The 19,993-nt window shown below is 37.8% G+C and overlaps 3 protein-coding genes across 8 annotated transcripts in view; 2 read left to right on the top strand and 1 right to left on the bottom strand.

Annotated features, from left to right (window-relative positions):
* The first annotated feature begins 454 nt into the window (after nucleotides 1-454).
* On the top strand, nucleotides 455-5,515 carry LOC119727194 (acid-sensing ion channel 1C-like). The gene is made up of 8 exons (XM_038199054.1): nucleotides 455-976; nucleotides 1,578-2,106; nucleotides 2,916-3,014; nucleotides 3,339-3,503; nucleotides 3,824-3,866; nucleotides 4,373-4,523; nucleotides 5,152-5,243; nucleotides 5,352-5,515. The coding sequence occupies exons 1-8, from the start codon at nucleotides 798-800 to the stop codon at nucleotides 5,513-5,515; spliced, it is 1,422 nt and encodes a 473-aa protein (XP_038054982.1). The 5' UTR covers nucleotides 455-797.
* A 681-nt stretch (nucleotides 5,516-6,196) lies between these two features.
* Nucleotides 6,197-8,024, top strand: LOC119728754 (zinc transporter ZIP1-like). The gene has a single exon (XM_038201133.1). It carries the CDS (start codon nucleotides 6,473-6,475, stop codon nucleotides 7,508-7,510), a length of 1,038 nt encoding a protein of 345 aa, XP_038057061.1. The 5' UTR covers nucleotides 6,197-6,472; the 3' UTR covers nucleotides 7,511-8,024.
* LOC119728753 (arf-GAP with Rho-GAP domain, ANK repeat and PH domain-containing protein 1-like) overlaps nucleotides 7,884-19,993 on the bottom strand; it is a 39,992-nt gene continuing 27,882 nt past the window's right edge. For 2 of the 6 annotated variants that reach the window (XM_038201127.1, XM_038201128.1), the window contains exons 33-46: nucleotides 19,715-19,924; nucleotides 19,454-19,559; nucleotides 18,895-18,982; nucleotides 18,218-18,382; nucleotides 17,922-17,996; nucleotides 17,058-17,169; nucleotides 16,611-16,729; nucleotides 16,231-16,344; nucleotides 15,834-15,916; nucleotides 15,329-15,370; nucleotides 14,749-14,812; nucleotides 13,298-13,330; nucleotides 12,273-12,326; nucleotides 7,884-11,476 (exon numbers count right to left, since the gene is read on the bottom strand). In XM_038201127.1, coding sequence (XP_038057055.1) covers nucleotides 11,366-11,476; nucleotides 12,273-12,326; nucleotides 13,298-13,330; nucleotides 14,749-14,812; nucleotides 15,329-15,370; nucleotides 15,834-15,916; nucleotides 16,231-16,344; nucleotides 16,611-16,729; nucleotides 17,058-17,169; nucleotides 17,922-17,996; nucleotides 18,218-18,382; nucleotides 18,895-18,982; nucleotides 19,454-19,559; nucleotides 19,715-19,924 — 1,376 coding nt within the window. In that variant the 3' untranslated portion in view covers nucleotides 7,884-11,365. The other 4 variants (XM_038201130.1, XR_005271139.1, XM_038201131.1 and 1 more) reach the window with 4 other exon arrangements.

The following is a 19,993-nucleotide window of genomic DNA, read 5'->3' as shown; positions in this document are numbered from 1 at the left end:
ACACTTTAAAGATGGCGTCGGCACGTAAAACGGATAAACTGCAGCCCTAATTATAATGTACCGTATTTTGGTATATTTAAATTACACAATTCCAGGGGTTACGATCGCGCAAGGCATGATGGGAAACAACATGGCGCTGCAAGATCGTACCCACGGGGCACGAGGTTGAAACATAGTGTTTAAAAACGCTCAAACGCCAAAGAGTTCCATAATAGCTCTATGCAACGCATTTATTTATTGCCTTAACACGACACCACGAATATCATGGCACGCGCGCGTATTTAACAGAATTACGTTACACAGAAAAAAAAAATATTCTTAAGCTATGAAAAATTACAAATACATGTATACATTTTTTTTATAAGCCAACAAACGTGTACGGATGGATTAAATTCGTGTCAACTCTTTCAAAAGCGATTTTCTCAGCAACATGCTTGCGCATCATCTGCAGTTCGTCAAAGCGAACAATTAATTGTTCGATGACGCTTAATTCAGTGTCCGATGTGCGCGCGCACACCCGGGTGTCAGTTCGTGAATCCAAAATTGTTAATTACGCGGTTTTCACGAACTGACACCCACTTACTTGCGTGCGAGTGTCAGTGGTGATATTCGGCAAAACGATGTCAAGTTTGATGAATTACAAGGCAAGATTGATGAGCTAGTATGAGGTGACACAAAGTCCTGTGGAAAAACAAACCTGCAGGATCGAGGATGGAATAGCAGACCGTGTCAGACAAGCAGACGCAAGAGCGAGAGAGCAGAGAGAGCAGGTTACGAGACAAGGTACCGGCCAAGCTATGATAGCTGAATCCCCATCAGAGATGGCTGGATCAGGACGGAAGACACCGAGAACTGAACAGGAGACAGAGGAGAGAGAATGCACCTCACTCAAGGAACATATCGCTAAGTTTGGAGATGGTACAACCTTCCATGGGGTTCGTTTCGTCACGGACTATAAAGTTCATTTTCTTAGGAGGTAACTACATTCAACTTTCCACAAAACAAATGACGGTTTTCTTAAAAATATATATTTTACCAATATTATGCGATTATTTTAAACCTGTATCTTTATGGCGAATTTGAATTAACATGCTGTCTCGCTCTTCATTATCGCATGAATCATTTAGGAATTTTTTTTTCGGTTTTTAATTGGTTTGTTGGATCGTTGCATACTTGTTTGTTAAGTCATTTCTGTGATTGTTACAAAAAATGTAATAACAAAAAAAATAATATTAGTTGAACAGGCCTATATACCATCGGCGATATGCTACAATCGTGTTCAGACTAAACATAATTACGCAAGCCCATCGCGAAAACCTACCCGTAGCTCTTAAAACCTATCGACGTAGGTGGTATGAATCTTTGCAATGTTTTTATGTTTGTTGATGTGTTTATTCGGGCCCAAAGTAGGCCCACTACGCCACAGTATTTTGACGAAGCAAGGCGAGCAAAACTTGACAAGTTCATGTCATATTGCAATGGAGAGGTTCCCTTTAGGAGCCATTGGACAATCTATACTCCGAGACAAAATACATTAATTGAGATTTAAGCCAGTGCTAATTGTGCTTCGTTTACAGGTTAGTATGGGTCTGTATTGTCGGTGGTATGACAGGATATCTCTTGTATGGAATCTCCATCAGTATCATGACCTATTACCAGCGACCAGTGTCGAGTGTGGTCAGAATCAACTACGTTCGTGAGATTCCATTTCCTGCTGTGACATTCTGCAACTACAACCAATGGAAGAAATCTCAAGTCCCACCCGACTTCTTAGATGCTGTACGCTCCTTGAATCCAGCCAACAAATCACCGGTGGATGTGGAGTACTTAAAGTCACACGATGGTATAAATATGACAGATCGACTCATTAATAGTACACATCAGATTGAAGACATGCTGCTGGAGTGCACCTTTAAGGCAGCCAATTGCTCCGCTGATAACTTCACTCGAATCTTCACTGATTTCGGCTTGTGTTACTCGTTCAACGACGATCCTGAAGACGTGTATTACATCCATCAATCCGGGAGCCATAATGCGCTGTTTATGAAGATCAACGTGGAACAACAGGAATATATCTTTGGAGAGAATAATGCTGCAGGAATTAAGGTACGGTATACACACGAACAAATGCTGTATTTTTATTGGTCCTTACGGATAGAATTATGAGGGATTCGTTGCAATTTTTAAAACCAATAATGGTAAAGGAGTTAACTTATCAAGAATTTAAAAAAAATCAATGCCGCAGAAATAAGTCTAAAAAAAAATTGCAGGGTTCCGATATGTCAATTTGAGATGCTCACATGTTTTTTGAACCTGGTATGGTAAAGAAATAAATGATATTAAAAAGATATTTTTAAAATGCTGGTAGCAGAAAATCTATTAATGCACAATTTTCGAAATGTTAACCCGGTGAACTTTTAACCCATCATGATTATCGTTGTATGCACTTATAAAAAGAAAAAACGTTTCGCGTAGGATTAAATCATAAGAACGGAACCTTAATTGAAAATATATTACTTAATCAACTCAAACTATACCAATATACGCTGACGCTAAAAGCCCTCGATCAAAGGAACTGCAAACATTTGAACAATCTCGCAGCAGAACGCTTGGCAATTCATCAAGGCCTAATATTGACCTGACACTTTTTTGGCGGCGTAACCATGGCGTAACCAGGCAACAGTTTATAATTTGTTGATGGGTAGAAATTAAACCAGGAAATGTGGTCGAAATTAAGGGTAAATCCATTAGGGTATATATATTATTGATCATTACCTTTACTGTATTTAATAATTACCGCACGTGATACGCATGTTCTTAATTAAGGCAATACATGCCAGAAAGTCTAGAATGCACACCCCATCTGTTTATGTCATGACGTTAAAGTTTTAAGGTTTCGTGTATTTTTAATGTAGTTGCTGGTTCACCCTCAAGGACAGCGCCCTCTTGTGAAAGAATTGGGAATCGCCGTCTCGCCGGGCTATGAAACACTAGTTGGAGTTGAAATAAAACAGGTACGTCGGCATGACAAGTTCGTTTTCCATTCTACTTTTGACAAAATGAACATATTAATATCATTTGGAAATGAATAAATTTATCTCAACATTGGTGTAAACCGTAAAGACGGTAAAGTTTTGATTCAGTTATATTTGAGCTCATTGATAACTTTCTAGTGTTATAACAGGTTTTTATTTCACTTTTGATGACTTAAGAGATCTCTAAAACAGTCACAGTCAAGTACGCTTCATATTGAATGTAACAAGTACAACCGATGGTTTTTAGACAAGACTTTGAAAGTCAGGCTGCAGATTGAATTGAATTGAATGTTGTGTTTCTAGGTTTTGAATTTGAAGGAACCCTACGAATCTAACTGCACTGATGGTGATCTGAGGTTTTCTAACAATTACACAGTTCCGATGTGTCAGTATGAACACAGGATTGAGAACATCCAGGAAAAATGCGGCTGTAGAGACATGAGACACCCAGGTACGGAAGAAAACTCTGTACATTTATTCTGATGTAAAGGAAAAAACGCTTGTTAAATTCTGAAACAATTTACCGAGATAAATACAGATAAAATTGTCAAATTAACCAATCAAGATATTGAAACGATAGGCTGTTGTAAAGCACGAAGAAAGAAACCTCAAGAATGTGGTTTAAAATCGTCTCTGCTTTTTATGTCCATAAATTCTGCACGCATTCTGGGAGACTGTATAATAGAAAGTTATTGGCTAGTGTATAGGTCTCACCATAACCAGTAGGTCCCATCTAATAAGCGTTCACAATTTATTTTCTTATTTCAGAAGATGAAGACGAAGACGAGTGTCCCTTGTCAAAATATTACACCTGTTTACTGCCAGCTGAGGGTAAAAATAACATGTTTTTATCACTTTCATCAATTTTTGCTTTCGTTAGTCATTTTGCCTGAAGATTCTGCCGGGATTTAAATGTCAGGCCCTTTTAAGTTTTACGGTTTGTATATTGCAGGCCTGTCCAAAAGAATCGGTATAGTTTTATTTCTCCTGTTCGACTCTGATAAACACTGGATTGGTTATTTCAGTTGTGTGAAATGAAGTTTAGCCTCTATATTTAGCGAGCATAAAGTGGAAAGTGGACTTTGGGAGGTGAGAATGGGTTTTTTTTTTCTGGTAGTAATTTCATTTTGCTGCCCCGTGCCCGCCTCTGCTGCCAAATCGTCTGTAGGCTTTGCATCTGTGATGAAATCACCAAACTTCATTTACCTTTTAAGATAAAATGAACATGTTCATTCAAGTATAACTCACCATTGCGTGTGAAGACCCGTGGTGATGACGCGATCTCCTTGGCAACTACATCCCAATAAAACCAGGCATATCATTCCTTCTTCTTGCAGCCAACTTCGCCGCCAAAGACAAGTCTTATGACTGCCAAGTTCCATGTAATCTCACCATCTATGACACTCGTGTATCCTTCGCCTATTATCCCGGTCAACATCACTTAGACGAACTTACACGGATGACCAACCGCACTGAGAGTGACATCAGGTGAGACAATAATAGAATGGTTTCCTGACGCTTTCTTCGACGTTAACGCAATATAGGTAACGAGACGCCAGTCTTTTGACTGACGTAGAAGATGCATGAAACTTTGAAAGCGCCACGGATGAAACTACATGTATTTTATTCTCCAAAATGTCCCCATAGCTAAATGTCCAAGTAAAATGTCCATAGCTACTTTAAATGGTTGCTGTCCACTGTGCATACTCCAAAGAAAGCTCGTTTCAGAGCGTGAATTCTGTCCGGGCATTGCGAATCGTTTCGCGCGCAGTACATGACAAGTTCATGAGCTATCAATCAGCATTTGATAGCGCCCTCTGCTGTCTGCACTATACACACACGGTTGCGGTTTAAAACTGTTTAAAAACATTTAAAGCAGGTTTCCTAACATAAATTTTTTTGATACAATTTATTCTTTAACAATTTTTTTTGTTAATTTTGTCGTCAAAGTTCAAGTCACTCTGAGACTGGCGAGTAATTTGTTTTCAATTTTACCGTGATGTGATGTAATATATATGATATGAAACGTTTACTGCACCCCCCCCCCCCCTTAAAGTGGGTACTTGGGGTCCTACTGGTTAAAATAAGTTCATCTCTGGTCATCTTGGAAACACAGGAAAAACGTGTTGGATGTTAGAATCTACTTCGAAGAACTCAGCTTCCAGAAGATACAAGAAATCCCTTCCTACGAATTCACAAATTTACAAAGTGAGTGCATTCACGGCTTTTTTATCTGTACTAATTTATCTCGAAATGTATTATTTCTTTCTAAAATAGAAAATGTATACTTGTAAACATGTCTGGTTCCTTTTACAGGTAGCATTGGCGGTTATATGGGACTCCTCATAGGCGCCAGTTTAATCACAATGTTCGAGTTTTTGGACTTTATCTTGGTTACCACGGCAACCTATCTAATGAAGAATCGAGAGGTCAAACGACTGAAGAGAAACCGAGTAAGGGGAGTAGAGGATGTACACTAGGGACCCTCTAATAACACGGAGGATGGGAAACGCCGGCCGTACTTCATTCAGAAATAAAGTATTTCCGGATGAAGGGCCCTCTCTTGAACTCTGCCAAAAACTGGCAGGTAAAATTTAACGAGAGCAGTTTTCAGAGCAGTGAATTATATCAACGCGTTTACTCTATTGCTAAGGCAGGTACTCGGATACTGTTTACCAATCAGACAGCATATGGCGACGAAGAAGAAATCAATAAAGTGATGCGTACAAAGTACCCAGGATCATTTTCCTGTAAATATTTAGCACATGCAAATACACACAGGTTCAACAGATAGAACATTCGTGTTTTCCATACCCAATAGTCAAAAATAAGTAACTGCATACATCGATTCATACTTTGATTCATATTTTCATCATTTTCTCACAATTTCCATTGCATATCTTTTTCCTTAATATGGATGTAATATGTAAGAGCTTTATTTAGGATTTTTAGTGAGGGAGCTCAATAAGACCTTTGGTTGTATTACAAAAACACGAAGAGGAGGCCATTATAATATGTCTACGTACGAATTTAGATTCAAAGCACTTGCGACATATGCTGTTAATGCAATACCAGCAACAATACAATAATTTATAATAACCATCGCTAATGTAATGATCCAATTTTTGTGTAGCACACAAAGTAATTATTGTTGTGTCTGTTAATACCATCAGTGCAACAGGTGCTGCGCCTATGGCCATGAATGATGATACAATATTGAACGGTGATTCCACAATATTTTCAGAAACTGTGCAGTATTTTGTTGAATAACTGACGAGACGACACTACTGATTGGCTATCGGTGCGCCGTGCAATTTTGGTCCGTGCAATTTCGATCATTACATGTTCATACAGCGAACTCTTCGATCTGATCAAACGGATCCCTGCCAAAGCAGTGCCAGTTTGAACATTAAGATTGAGAGACTGGTTGGCTTGCCATGTTGCAGGCGACAGAAATCAAAGTTGTAGCCATTTTCATCCTTCTGGGCGCAGCTTTGCTCTTTGGGCTTGCCCCAGTATGTCTGTTCTCCAAGTCCTCCATGACAGACCCCAAGCACCGAGCACGACTGAGACGCGTCGTGGGCTGGCTCAACGCGTTTGCCGGTGGGGTCTTCATGGGAATCGCGCTGATTCACCTCCTCCCGGAGGCTCGTAGACTCTTGATAGATGCATTCAAGATGCAAAACATGATGTATCATTTCAACTGGGCCGAGTTGATTGCAGCATGTGGGTTCTTCTTGATCGTCTTCGTTGAGCAGATTGTTTACCTGTGTCAGGAAAGACTAGGTAACAATGATGAAGCATCAGAAGAAGTTGCCTTCGCCGACAAGGATCGCAGTCCCAGTGATAAAACATACACCAATGAAACATCTCCAAAATCGAAGTCTGACGTTAAGTCAGCAGCAGCGGAGCCTGACATCGATGATGCGGGGGACAAGACGGCGTTAACCCCGGCTAGCTCCACCGAGGATGATCCGATGAACCTCCCCGTACGCCTCACCACACTCCGGGCTGTCATTCTCCTCATATCCCTCTCTCTTCACTCCATCTTCGAAGGCCTTGCCATCGGACTACAACTCACTCGTAAAGATGTCATTGATATCTTCATCGCTATTGCTCTACACAAAGGCATAGAGGCATTTACCATCTCAATCAGCTTTGCTCAGACCTACGCTAGCCACACGGCCAAGACCGTCTACTGCGTCGCCTTCGCCTTGATGTCACCACTAGGCGTAGCCATCGGAATACCCATAGCCATGTCCACTCGTAACCAACAGAAAGCTGTGCCTGGATCAAGCCTCATGATCAATGCCATTCTACAGGCTTTGGCTACCGGTACTTTCATGTTTGTCACTTTCATTGAGATTCTACCCCATGAACTGAACTCCAAGAAAGACGGCTTGCTCAAATTTGTCTCAATCGTGGCTGGTTTTGCCGCCATTTCGGCACTCAATGCTATCGAACATGACATGTAAAGGCGAAAATTCAACTTCACAATTGACTTCGTTATTTTTGGCATCCATTCCTGAACCGATGAGCATTCCTGAATTTACAACTAATTGTTTTCATTTCAGAAAATAGAAAAATCCAAGAAAATTTCATCTAAAGCCGCTCGCCGTCATTTAACAATTTTCAACATGTGTTATACATATTTCCTCATCACTTATAAAAAAAAGGCACCGAATACTGTACAAAATAAATAAATTTATGACCTTAAAATGTTGTAAATATCATTAGGTATGTAGCAAAAGCTTCCAACCAAAGAAAGTATATACAACATGTACCATAAGTAGCGTTATAAATTTTGCCAATCTCATAACAAATAAAGATATTTTTCCGGCTTTCATATTTAATTCAATTCTTTTGCGTTCTTTTATTCAATTGAGCCATAAGACAGCGTAGTAGTTATTAACTATATTAAAATAGGCTTTACTGTTCTAAATTAACGAAATTTTGTTCAGTTTGTTTTTCGAGATGACTCCGATACTTGGTACAGCATGGCTAATTACTTGAACACTCAACACCAAATTCTCATTTCGTTTTGTATTAACTGCACACACTTTTCCTCTGTTTTTCAACAAACACGTTTAAAATGATTTGAAGTTGAACTGACATTAAACTAAAGGAACGCATTGTGAGTAAAGATGCTGGTATTAGTTCCAATGATGATTCAATGCTTTGTCAAAACATATCCCATCATTGAATGTTGGTAAGACAGATAATTCGTTTTCACTGACAATGCTATAGGCCCTCTTACGCCCATTTTTTTCAATGCAAGGTCAACTTGTATTAAGTACATTTTCACCGATATAATAAAAAAAACCACAGTGGGGTAAAAGCGTATAAATAATGACGTATTTTAAGGGAAATTCTGTGTAAAAGAAATTCCTTTCGGCGATATATAATTTTCATTTCATTCGACATTTAAGCAAAAAGTCGATAAAAAAGTGGTGCCGATACCAGAATGCCCTAGAGACTAAACATATTAAATACGGATTCGTAATATGTAAGATAATAATGATACTTAATGTTAGCAAATTATTAGAGTAATTCCAATGCTTATGGGTTTAAAGGTAAAATAATGACTTGTAGTATCAAAGCCTACATTTTGAAGAAAAAAAAATCTTGCATAGTAAGGCATGTCGTTTTGTACTGTGTAGATTATATTTACCAGATGTTACTCCTCTATCTTATTATGCTTACATACCAACAAGGCCTATTAAATAACATAATGTCCCGACTTAAAAATGCCATTTTCTCTTACCTCCCACACAAAAATTAAACGCTATCAAACTCTCCCTTATGGTTACAAACATGCCCTGTTTATTAATCCTACAGAGTACCTTGTAATCCATACCATTGCCTTCCAGATAACAAAATGACATACGCTAGCAAAGACGAAAAATCAATAAATATCGATCACTGCTAAAGAAACCCGCAAAAAAACATTATTTTTCGACTCATCAATAAAGAATAAAATATTTTACCAAATAAAAGTACTAGGACTATAATTACCTGTCACTGTGCAACTCAGGATTTAGGATTCTATATTCTGTGTAGCCATAAATACATGTTGATAAAAAAAAACATGTTTGACTTAAAAATGACACAAAGATTTGGACATACAAATGTAGGGCATCTCAACAAATTATATGCATCGTTAATAACATACAGAACTCAATGGTATCATTCCAACTTCTTCCAAAAATAGGCTATATAACTTACTTGTCGAAAGGGTACATAATAGTCATGAAGATCAAAGTCATAATTAAGTAAAGAAGCAGTTTTCTTGAAATCAAAACCTTGCATATCAAAATGACAAGAAAAAGAAAAACTAACCCCCATTGGAAAATCTACGACCGTTTTCAGTTTTATTAAAATCGTTTCAGAAGTCTCAGAAACTTCAAGAACTTAACAAAAAGAAATGGCAAGTTTATTTATTCTCAGCGTGAGATTGCAATTAATAAAACAACCTTGACTAATATCAACTGCACTTACTAACTAGAAGTGTTTAACAGCCTAATGTTCTATTTTTGCTAAGTACCCAAACGCTATGTTCTGAGTAGTTTTGTATGTAAAGCAACCATGCAGACGAAGGTTCTTGAGTCAACAATCATCAATTACAAAACCAAGAAATTAAGTACTAAAAGGAAGTTGTCACTTAGTTTCTTGCAAATAATATCAATTGAAAATTTAGAAAAAAGAAAAAAAGTCCCATAAGAAATCACTGCATTAGGTATTCTGAATGAATTCTTGTCTGTTAGAGTTAGGTTCTTTATACCTTAATTAATAAAATCAGAGTTTAGGTGCCTCAAAGCCCACATTATCAACTGCATAACAGTGACCTACTTTGAGACATTATTTGGCCCACCGTCTCTAAATACTTGCATTTTTCAGGTTCCTTCAAATGAATAAACACTTTTGATTGATGAAACAGAACTGATTTAAGTTCTGATAAAGGAAAAAATGAGAACTTGCTGCTCCCAAAATTTCCTAAAGAATATTCATAAAGTTATTAAAACATATTACCAATATCAATCATTCAGGTACCATACATCTGTAAAGTCTATCAAGATATCAGTTTAACTGGAAATATCTACACCACTTCATGTAAATATCAATGTACACAAAGGGAAAGGTATGTATAAATCTGCATCATATCAGGAAGTCTGCATACATTACTGTTGTTGTATGATCCATCTTCCGAGTTAAATAAGGGGAAAAAATACATTCTACAAATATAAAACCAACAAACTTCCACAGGCAGAATTTACAGATTTCAGAAGAACTGCATTAAAACTAAAACTGTTAGAATTACAAACCATTATATCCCTCCTTTACATTTTGAAACTATTTGAAAATAATTATAAATCATAATTTTTAGTATTCATACGCAAAATGTAATGATCCAATTTGCATCAACGAAATAAAACTAAACCTTTGTTTTTTAAGAATGATTTTTACCTTGATATACTTCAAGCTTGATGTCTAAACAAAAACAACCGAAAAGTGATTGGCTTTGAATATGCAAGGCAGCAGAAATACTATTTACATATGTTTTGCATAAATTTAACTTGGAGCAAAAATTGCAAACCTTACATCAGAGGTCTTAGCATGGACTTGCCATCAGTCCATATGTCAAGATGGCTTGAAGGCCTATCACAGACTCTCGTGATGAAACACAAAGGATTATAGGTAATCCAAGTTGACAGCAGTAACAAGTTCAGAGTGGCATTAAGATCTTGCATATTTACATTGCATTGAGCTTGACAGCCAATCACAGTGCTATGATCCGCCCAAGCCTAGGATTATTGTCCAATGAGAGTACTTTATAATTAGCTTGTACCAGAACATGAGTTAAGGTAATGAGTTGTAGTGGTATCTCCACTCTGCCTGTGCAAGGACATGTAGATGGTGCCCCGTCTGTAAACTGGTGCCCAGGTGTTCAAGCACCTGCAGTACACTAATATGGACATGCATAGTCTGCGTCATAGTAGATCCGTGTCTTACCAGCTAGACATGGGTACCAGTCACTCCAAAGAATAAAACGCTCATGTCTGCAAGCCAGGGTGAGTTCCAGCCTCTATAACCGCTGGGCTTCCCTTTAGTTTCAAATGTCATGATTCTTACAAAAACTATCCTGATTAAACAGAAATCAAGCAGGCCGTAAAACAGATCATGACTAGGAACGATCCATTGGTACACCTTGTCTTAAGTAATAAAATATCAGTAGCATAAGCTTATATTAAATTATTTACATATTTACATATTTAAAGAGGCACTCACTGCAAAGGATAAACCTGTCATCAGGCTTGGGTTGGTCTGCTCCTTTAACCGTCATCCGTGGAAGGGGCTCGAGATTTCCTCCAGAAGCTCATCTTGCTTGTAATGTTGCTCATAGGAAAGTTGCGTGAGGCACGAGAAAATGCACCCTCGTGTTCCTAAACATCAAGAGCAAAGAACATCTAATGAATTACAATTCTTTTGCAAAGCCAATATTAAAAAATGCATTAATGAAATAAAATGCCCTATTTGATTGTGATCATTTTCAGTTTCAGATCTCACATCTGAAGCAATCAGTAGAATACTAATCAACCTACTATTCAACATAACAAACAAAATTAAGGTACATCTGTAACCGTGTATTTTTGCTTAACAATATTCAAATTCAAATTGTGATAATGAACTTTAAATAAACAGGATTCTACACTGTGGTAAGAATGTGAAATTAAACAAATAAAGTTGAAATCAATGCTGAACATCTTTCACTACTGCTGCAAATACTTTATAGACTTTTTCCTCCAAGGTAGGCATGTACTTTTAGCACAGGCAAATTTGTAATTGCAACAGTTTATGCAAATCAAAACTTTCGCCATAGAGAAAGCATTGCGAATATTAATGAAATGTGCTTTAGAATCCATGCAACATAGTGATTATGCAAACCCATGTCTATCAGATCCCATGCAATAGAGGATGATAGTATGCCGCTTGCAGTGATAAGTGTCAGGCAATGCACAGACAAATTAATTTTATATTATTAAAAAAATATGAAAACATAAAAATGGAAGTTATAGTAACAAGTACATCCAATATTAAGTGTTTAAAAATGAATACGATCCAATTACAAATCAACGTGTACTTTATATGGTTACATACTGGTGTACATCAACTCAATACGCATGTTAGGTTTGTTCTCAATACAATATTTGTCCACACTTGTTTTCATAACATACTTACAGACTTGAAGGAGAGGGCATGAGGTGAGTATGTCAGTGATGAGGGGTCAACCACCTGTCATATCCAGGAGTCCGAGGGAGGAGGGGGGCGGGGTGGGGAAGGGAAGAAATGCAAGACTGATTTACAGGGTCTGTGCTTCCAAGTCACAAGTGAATGAAAAGACGTCGACCAAAGGACAAGAGCACAACATAAAAGTCTGTGCTTTGTGTCCAGCCATCATGGATGATCAAAGATCGCATTTGATTGGTTTGAGACCATCCAACGATATGCCAATCACATGCCTAGAGTCTGAAGTGGAAGACCATCACAAGTCTCATCACAAGACGAATCACAAGTCATTCACAAGTACGGTCACAAGTGAATGAGATTGTCATACATGTAGTGCTCACATGAACTTCTTGCAATCCTACGGCACCCTAGGAAGAAACTGTTGTTTTAATTCCAAAGGAAACATAACAATGTATTTGAAGTGAGGGTGACACTTTATTTAAACAGACTGTAAACTACAGGGTCAAACTTATTATAAAAGGAACATGCATACATGCTCATGAGCAAGCTAGAGATCAAATAGTTTCGACATCAGTCTAAAGTTGCTTAAAGCTTAAAGCAACACACAGCATGAGAAAACTGAGGTCTTATAAACTCACAGTTGAAGCAATTACTTGCAGTTGAAATTGACAGTTGAAATTCCTCAATGAATTGAGCAGATGATACTTAGTGACCCCGTTTGGAATAGAACCCAGGTCAAATGAGGTGGAGGTCAAGGACAGAATCACTGTACCAAACAACAAGCACAGACCACTTTACAGATAGCTCCCAGAAAAGAAATGTGCTGTGTAGTAATGTTACGCTGCGTGCTGGGACACTTTGCAGTGCCCAAAATACCTGTTCGTCGCGCAAACTATCCAAAGATGCAACGCGCAGTTTACCTTCACTGCACACGCTCTATCTATCCGTAAAAGGGTCCATGCTTTGTGAGTGACACAACTAAGTTAAAAATGAGAGAATGAAGGAAAGATACGTACAGAGTTGGTTGACAAGTTGCGAGTACCTTCTCTCTAAGATCATCAGTGCAGAAGGACAAAACGGTGAAGAAAAAAATGAAGATGAAGGTGGACAAATGTTAGGAAATAGTAGCCATAAGGAAATAGTACAGGAAAAGGATTCAGAGGACAGGTGAAAGTGATCAGGAGAGATCTAGAAAACATTGGCAGGGAATGAGCATTTGAGAGTAAACAAGGAGTGCAACCAATGGTAGATGCAGCATACTTTCAGCTAAGCATTTGAGTTTCAGCTTACAAAACCACTGTCCAATGTATGATGATCATATAAGCAGTCAGCATAGCATACAGGATGTTAACTTAGGTGGTCGAATGTGCATAACCTAGTGAAGCAGCACTGCAAAATGTCAATGAACAAAGAAGCATTACTACATATATACACCGTGAAATATGCATCGGGGAAGAAAAAACAATTAGCTGCAGTAGCCGGCCAAATTTTCTGCAAGAGCTCAAGGAACCTGAACAGCAAAGTGGGATTTAAAGCTCACTTGAATCTTTTCACTCCTATCAATAATATGCCACAGTCCTGGTCTTGGCTCCCGATTTCTTGGTTTTTGAATACAATTTCTTTTCAGAAAAGAAACATAAACCATGTAGCCCCTTTTAATATAGCAAAATTAGCAAATTTCAGGCCTATAAATGAACTGGTGAAATGAGAGCATATCAATAATCTGACATCAATTAACTGTGTAATAATATAAACTGAAGTCACAATATGTATAAAGATATCAAAGCTTTATTTCTGGGGAAGACTATCAGATTTCGGCTGTTAGTGAAATCACTTCCTTTGTATCGAGCAGTAATTAAACAGTACAATTTCAGTGTTTTCTGTCAACATGCAATGTGAATTGTTCAAATTAAGACAGTGAAGCATATGGAGTTTAGTACAGCAAACCTGCCTTGCAGTGCATGTTAATATGTGATATGATAACTAGTGTATTATACAGACATGGTAGCTCCATTTAGTGTGCAAAATACAAATATTTCTACAAAGCTTCAGGAATTTCTAATCAATCCATTTTTGTGATTTCGCTTATATCAAGGTCATGGAAAAAAATATTGTTCATGTCATCTCAAAACATTTGTGGGGTCTCCTTTTGTCCAACATTTTGGGAGATGTTGGCTGATTTAGAACATTTTTCATTATTATTTATTTGTTCATGTGTCTTTTTAATTACTAAAAGCAAAATGAGTCGATCAAGACAGGCACATTCTCGTTGACTTTCAATGTTGCAATTTAACTATGAAGAAATTCTGACAAATTTGGCAAACTTCTGAAAAATTTCTGAAAACTTGACAAACCCAGGATATGGTAAATGTCTAACAACGTATTCAGAGGTTAAGCTTTGATTTGTGGAAATTAATCAGAATTAGGAACTAGAAAAACAAAGGTCAAAGTTACAAAAAAACCATACCTTAGATTTGAGCAGACCAGCTAACCAGAAGTGATATGAGGGTTCGTCATTAAGACACATTGCTCTGTTAAAATAAAGAGCATAAATAGGTTGACTGCTGCTGTTGACCACCATCATATAGATATGATTCAACCTTTATTTTGAAGGGGGGGGGGGGGGAGGTACATGCATTATTACTTGAGAAGCATGTGAATCAACCCTTCAGAAAACTTGCTCATTTCAAAAGTTTCTTATGATGTTGTTGCATTCTATTTCCAAAGATCTATTTCAAACAAAAGCTTGGTAATATTTCTAATTAAAAGTTGAGCATTTGAAAAGGATTTTATTTGAATTGGACATTATGTTTTCAACAAGGCTGCAGACTGTAGGCTTTCTTGTATTCTGACTAGTACAAACTGAACAAAGACGATGAAGTCTGGCACATGGACAATACATGTAACAACAGCTGGCTATGTTGGTACAGCATCGCAGTGATATTATGGAGGTCAGAGGTTCGAATCCCGATTCAATCCATTTTCATTGATAACGGACTTCAGGATAAGTTTAAATGAATAATCTCAATGATGCCATTGATACTTACCTAATGCCTTCTTCGTTGTTCAGATTGAATGAGATACCCCATCTAATGAGGAAATAACAAAAGGTTTGATTCGAGAAAATGACACAGAAAACAGTGATTTTTACAAAAGGATGGCTTTACACACGCATGTTATTCTCTTAGTAACAACAACCTTGTAGCACTGCTGTGTAGCTCTTAGACCAGAAACCAATATAAATCTTTTCATACCACAAAAAAATAAATTGCCCAGTGTCCACTGGAGACAAAGAGGACATATACCGGTATCAACTCAATTTGTAATTCTTCGTTTCTAATGCCACCTCCTCTTCTTGTTTTTCGTAACAGAAAACAGGAATTTTTGGGGTCAGTTTAAGAAATAAAACATCTTTATAACATGACCAAAACTTCACAACTCAAGACACTTTGCCATGTTTATTCTGCCCTCTAATACAAAAACTCCCTAGCTGAAAAAAACCCAGTTACAATGATTTGAGGTTTGAAAGTTAAAAAACTGTCTTCGGCTTACTTTGTTGGCGGTGATCGTTTCTTCTCAACTCCCACATAAATCTTCATGTCAGCAACCCTCCAAGTATTGGCTGCACTTGTATTCTGTATAACAGATGGACATGAGAATTGTTTTTGCTTAAACTGTGAAATACTGACACGGAAAGGCACACCCTGGATCTGCACAATTACAAACAATAAATATTTTTCAAGTGATGAAATGTTTTCTTGGAAAGGTTTTATCATCTTCATCCAAAGTTAACTGCAAATATGAATGTTGCTGCACTACTGAGAAATGATGAAAAACCATTACATTGTTTCAGTTCGTGCTAATTAGCCTACAAATCATAAGAGTATTAAACCGGAAATTTGAGAAAAGACAGACAGATAAACTTGAGGGAATTCTGTGCAAGTTTCACCTTTTCCTTGTAGCATGTGACCATGTTGTTCATCAGCTCAAACGTGTACTTCTTAAATGACTTCTTGCTTTCACTGTATTTAACCGTGTCCGTCAAAGTGGCTTGCTCCATAAACTGCACACAGATTAAAAAGATGAAAAGAGACTAAAAACCTGCCATGTTTTCAATCAAAGAATCCAAACAGTATCTTTGTGGTTACAACGTTGAAATATCCAGCAGCATACAACATGAATTACTTGAAACTATAAACTATGTCACAGACTGTGTTGTTTTCTTAAATTCTGCATGTTATTTACAAGAGTTGAATAGTAAACATAATGGTGGCAGGAGCGGCCACTATTATCAACGTTTTTGGAAAAATCTGGCAATTGTTTAATTACCGGTTCTATCTTGAGTATGAGATCATTGTGTTTGAGACAGATGTAATTATCTGGAGCCATATCTTTGCTCCATTGTAGGACCTGGGGCAGGACGGTCTCGTATCCATGAATCCAACGTTCTGTAACAAGGCAACGAAAAACAAAAACATAATGGCAAGATTCTACTCATGAAGTTTCTATCAGCATTTCTTTTATCAACATGTGTGGTTATTGTAATCTTTATTTCGTAATATCTTCTTTAGCCTAATGAAGAGAAACAAATCAAACAACAGGCCGAGTAAGAAAGCAAGTCCAACAATTTTCCAATCACAAGCAATTGATCTCATTTCTTTGTGTGACAGCTTTGTTACTGCATCATTAATCACATAGGCATCAAGGTTTTAGTACAATGAGATATTTTTGTAAATTGTTGAATTTAAACAGGGCATATTTTGGGTAGATACATACCAAGTTCTCCTTTAGCGATGATTTCAAACAGCCCCCATGAACCATCGTTAATCTTCCTCTGTTGCTCTAGAGCCATGCGGATGACTTGATCGGCAGTGTGCTCCAAGGAGATCTATCAAAGACAATGAGGATGAGTGTTACAATACAGACTCTTAGTAAACCTTCAATGGTGCTAAAGACAGATATGACACATACTTGACTGCAGTTTCTGTTGTATGCACATCAACCAAGCATAAATGCGTTTGTGTTCCTCTAGAAAAGACTATATTGTGTGTACCCCATGCAGTATACATGGGCAATTGCAGGGCTTTGCAACGTCCGTGACAGAGTTTTTATGAGCTCAGTTGATTATCTGAAAATGTGTTTTCACGTCATGGTCAAGGAGATTACAGACTAGAAGTTTTTGATCATTTTTTTGCATCATTATTTAGATGAGACGTATAGGTTTGCATGACGGGCATGAAGTATGGAAGGTTTGTGGTAACACCTTGTGAATTTTATCTATCTTGAGTTTTGTGGTTCTGAAAAGAGCCAGTTGTTGAACTCGATGTTTTGAACAGTGCGCTCTGTTCGAAATGTCAGGTTAAAACAACTGGTTCTGAGACTCAAGCGAGATAAAATTCACATGGTGTTACCACAAACCTTCCATACTTTACTTCATTCATTAGATATCACGGTCAACTGGCTCTGTCACGAACATTCACTTCCTTTCATAACGTTGGAATGGTTTTTGGTGAATAGAGTTCTGGGGAGGATGACAAACAGCACCCTCTATAGTTTACGCATAGAGTCCATTAGCTCCCTACACACCGTTGCCTTGTAATGTCAAACTGAGAGACATTGAGTTTGAGTTGTATAACTTGCCTTGATGTTGATACTGTTGCCCTGATCTTTCTTGCCCATGTAGATCTCCATCATTATCAACTCCTCAGAGAATGTCTGTCAAAAATAATCAAACCATATCAAGAAAATGAAATTCTTTTCCTTCAAATGTTTCCAATAGTCAGAAATTCGAATATTGTGTTTAATTTGAAGACGGCAGACAGCATTTTAAGTTGTTTCTTGAATGAAAGATGCAGAATTTTACTATGAAACAAGCAATTGTAGTAAAATGTCCTCCTCAAGGACATGAACTCTACACTGATTGCACAGTTGCTGACCTCTGATGCCCTGGCTGCTTTAATCTTGGCAACGCCTTCTTGATATTTCTGTTCCTTCTCTCTTTCTTTGGCCATTTCTTCTTCCGACACCTGGTAGAGCCAGTTGTAGTAGGTCAGGAGGTCCGCTATGACTGCTATCTCACGTTCGGCATGGACGTAGGATGACTGATAAGATCAACAACAAACACAGCAAACGATGATTGCAAAGTCTGCGTCGTGGATACGACTATAACCATTTGGTTCTAGCTGTAATTGTGTTTTTTATGTCGTTTTGAAGCAAATTGGATAATATGGTCTAGTTCAGTAACTACAATCAGAAGGTACTACTGATATGGTGCCCCGATCATGTACATTTCACACATTTTTAAATTTGCTATGGGTATATGCTATTTGGCAAGTTAGTGTGGCAACTATTAGTTGCTACACTGATCAAACCAATGACTAACAGTTATTGGTTGAAGGAGTGTCTAATGCATGTGAATGACCTGTTGTGAGTATTGAGCTACCAACTCAGTCTAACAGTTTTTATGGTGACAACTGGCCTTGGTATAGATTTCTATATTAATGAAGTGATGCTATATCCTCATCCTCAATCTATGGCATTTTCAAAAGGCAATCCTAAACAGTTAACACATCTGGTAAATGATTCAACCATGTCAATGCCTCTGTCTACTTACATCACAAGATGCTGCCATCAATGTTGGTCCAAATACTGCAGCGAGATTACGGATGTACATCTTGTTGAAATCGCTGTGCTCTGAAACACTGGTAGTTTGAGAAAAAGATAAGTTATTTGAAATGAAAGAGAAGGTCAAGTCTTTTGCAATAGTGTTGTTTTCCTGTATTGTTGAAGATTTGTTTCTACTTCTCCTGCATGGTATAAACCCATGTGAATGTTTGTAAATTCTGTCAATGAAGGACAAAGCTCGACATTGACATGGTGAGGTGCAAACCCTAACATTAACCCTAACCCCCTTGAGTGATTTACTATATACTATATGCAAATTCCAACACCACATGGTAACTCTACACCCAAATTGTTAGACTCTGATTATGGTGGTATGCCTGACCCCATGTAAAGCATAATCAGTTTACTAGTGCAGTACTCACTCCAACAGATTCCAACAAAATATTTAGAAGGGTTGGTAGTTAGGGTTACAGTTTACATCTCTCCAATGCAAACTTCCATCACGCAACACAGACAATCTTATCATTATAAATGTTTTGAAGTCTTACTTCTTGAGATGGCCTATCAGCATCTTGAGTGTGTGGAAGTTGACTAACGGCAGTTCACTTAGAAGATGCTGATACCACTGAAGACGTATGGAATGATCTTGATAGGCTGAGGAAAGACAACACCGGAGAAATCAAAGAAAATAAATTATAAGTTATATAAACAGACAGACAGACAACATAACTTGCAACTCAAAACCAGTACAAAGATGAGCAAACAGGCTGAGAATTGGATAATCAAACAGCTCGCTAAGGTGCACTCACAAGCAACTTCTGTCCACTTCTGATACAACTTGGATGTCAGCAGAGGATCCGGCAGCTCACGGAAGAACTTCTTGAGTGCTCCGGTCACATCATGGACCGAGTATTCTTCCTTGAGACGGGCTGTGCGTGAATCCTCCATGAAGGAGGTGACTATCTTACGGATGACGCTGCTTGTACCACTCAGACGATAGATTCCTTCTGTCATGACACCTGCACATTGAACAAACAAGGAACAAAAGAAGAACTCAAGTCAATTCCTGGTCTTCGAGATTTAACCTT

The sequence above is a fragment of the Patiria miniata genome, unplaced genomic scaffold (genome assembly GCF_015706575.1).
Source record: "Patiria miniata isolate m_02_andy unplaced genomic scaffold, ASM1570657v1 HiC_scaffold_20, whole genome shotgun sequence".
Classification (NCBI taxonomy): Eukaryota; Metazoa; Echinodermata; class Asteroidea; order Valvatida; family Asterinidae; genus Patiria; species Patiria miniata.
Note: the sequence above shows the minus strand (reverse complement) of the source record. Positions and strands in the feature narration are given on the sequence as shown.

What these genes read in the sequence shown, in the direction of transcription:
- LOC119727194 (XM_038199054.1), top strand. Translation starts at nt 798, where the DNA reads ATGATAGCTGAATCCCCATCAGAGATGGCTGGATCAGGACGGAAGACA. An exon ending in AAAGTTCATTTTCTTAGGAG is followed by an intron (nt 977 to 1,577) that starts GTAACTACATTC and finishes CTTCGTTTACAG; the next exon opens with GTTAGTATGGGTCTGTATTG. An exon ending in CGCACTGAGAGTGACATCAG is followed by an intron (nt 4,524 to 5,151) that starts GTGAGACAATAA and finishes TTGGAAACACAG; the next exon opens with GAAAAACGTGTTGGATGTTA.
- LOC119728754 (XM_038201133.1), top strand. Translation starts at nt 6,473, where the DNA reads ATGTTGCAGGCGACAGAAATCAAAGTTGTAGCCATTTTCATCCTTCTG.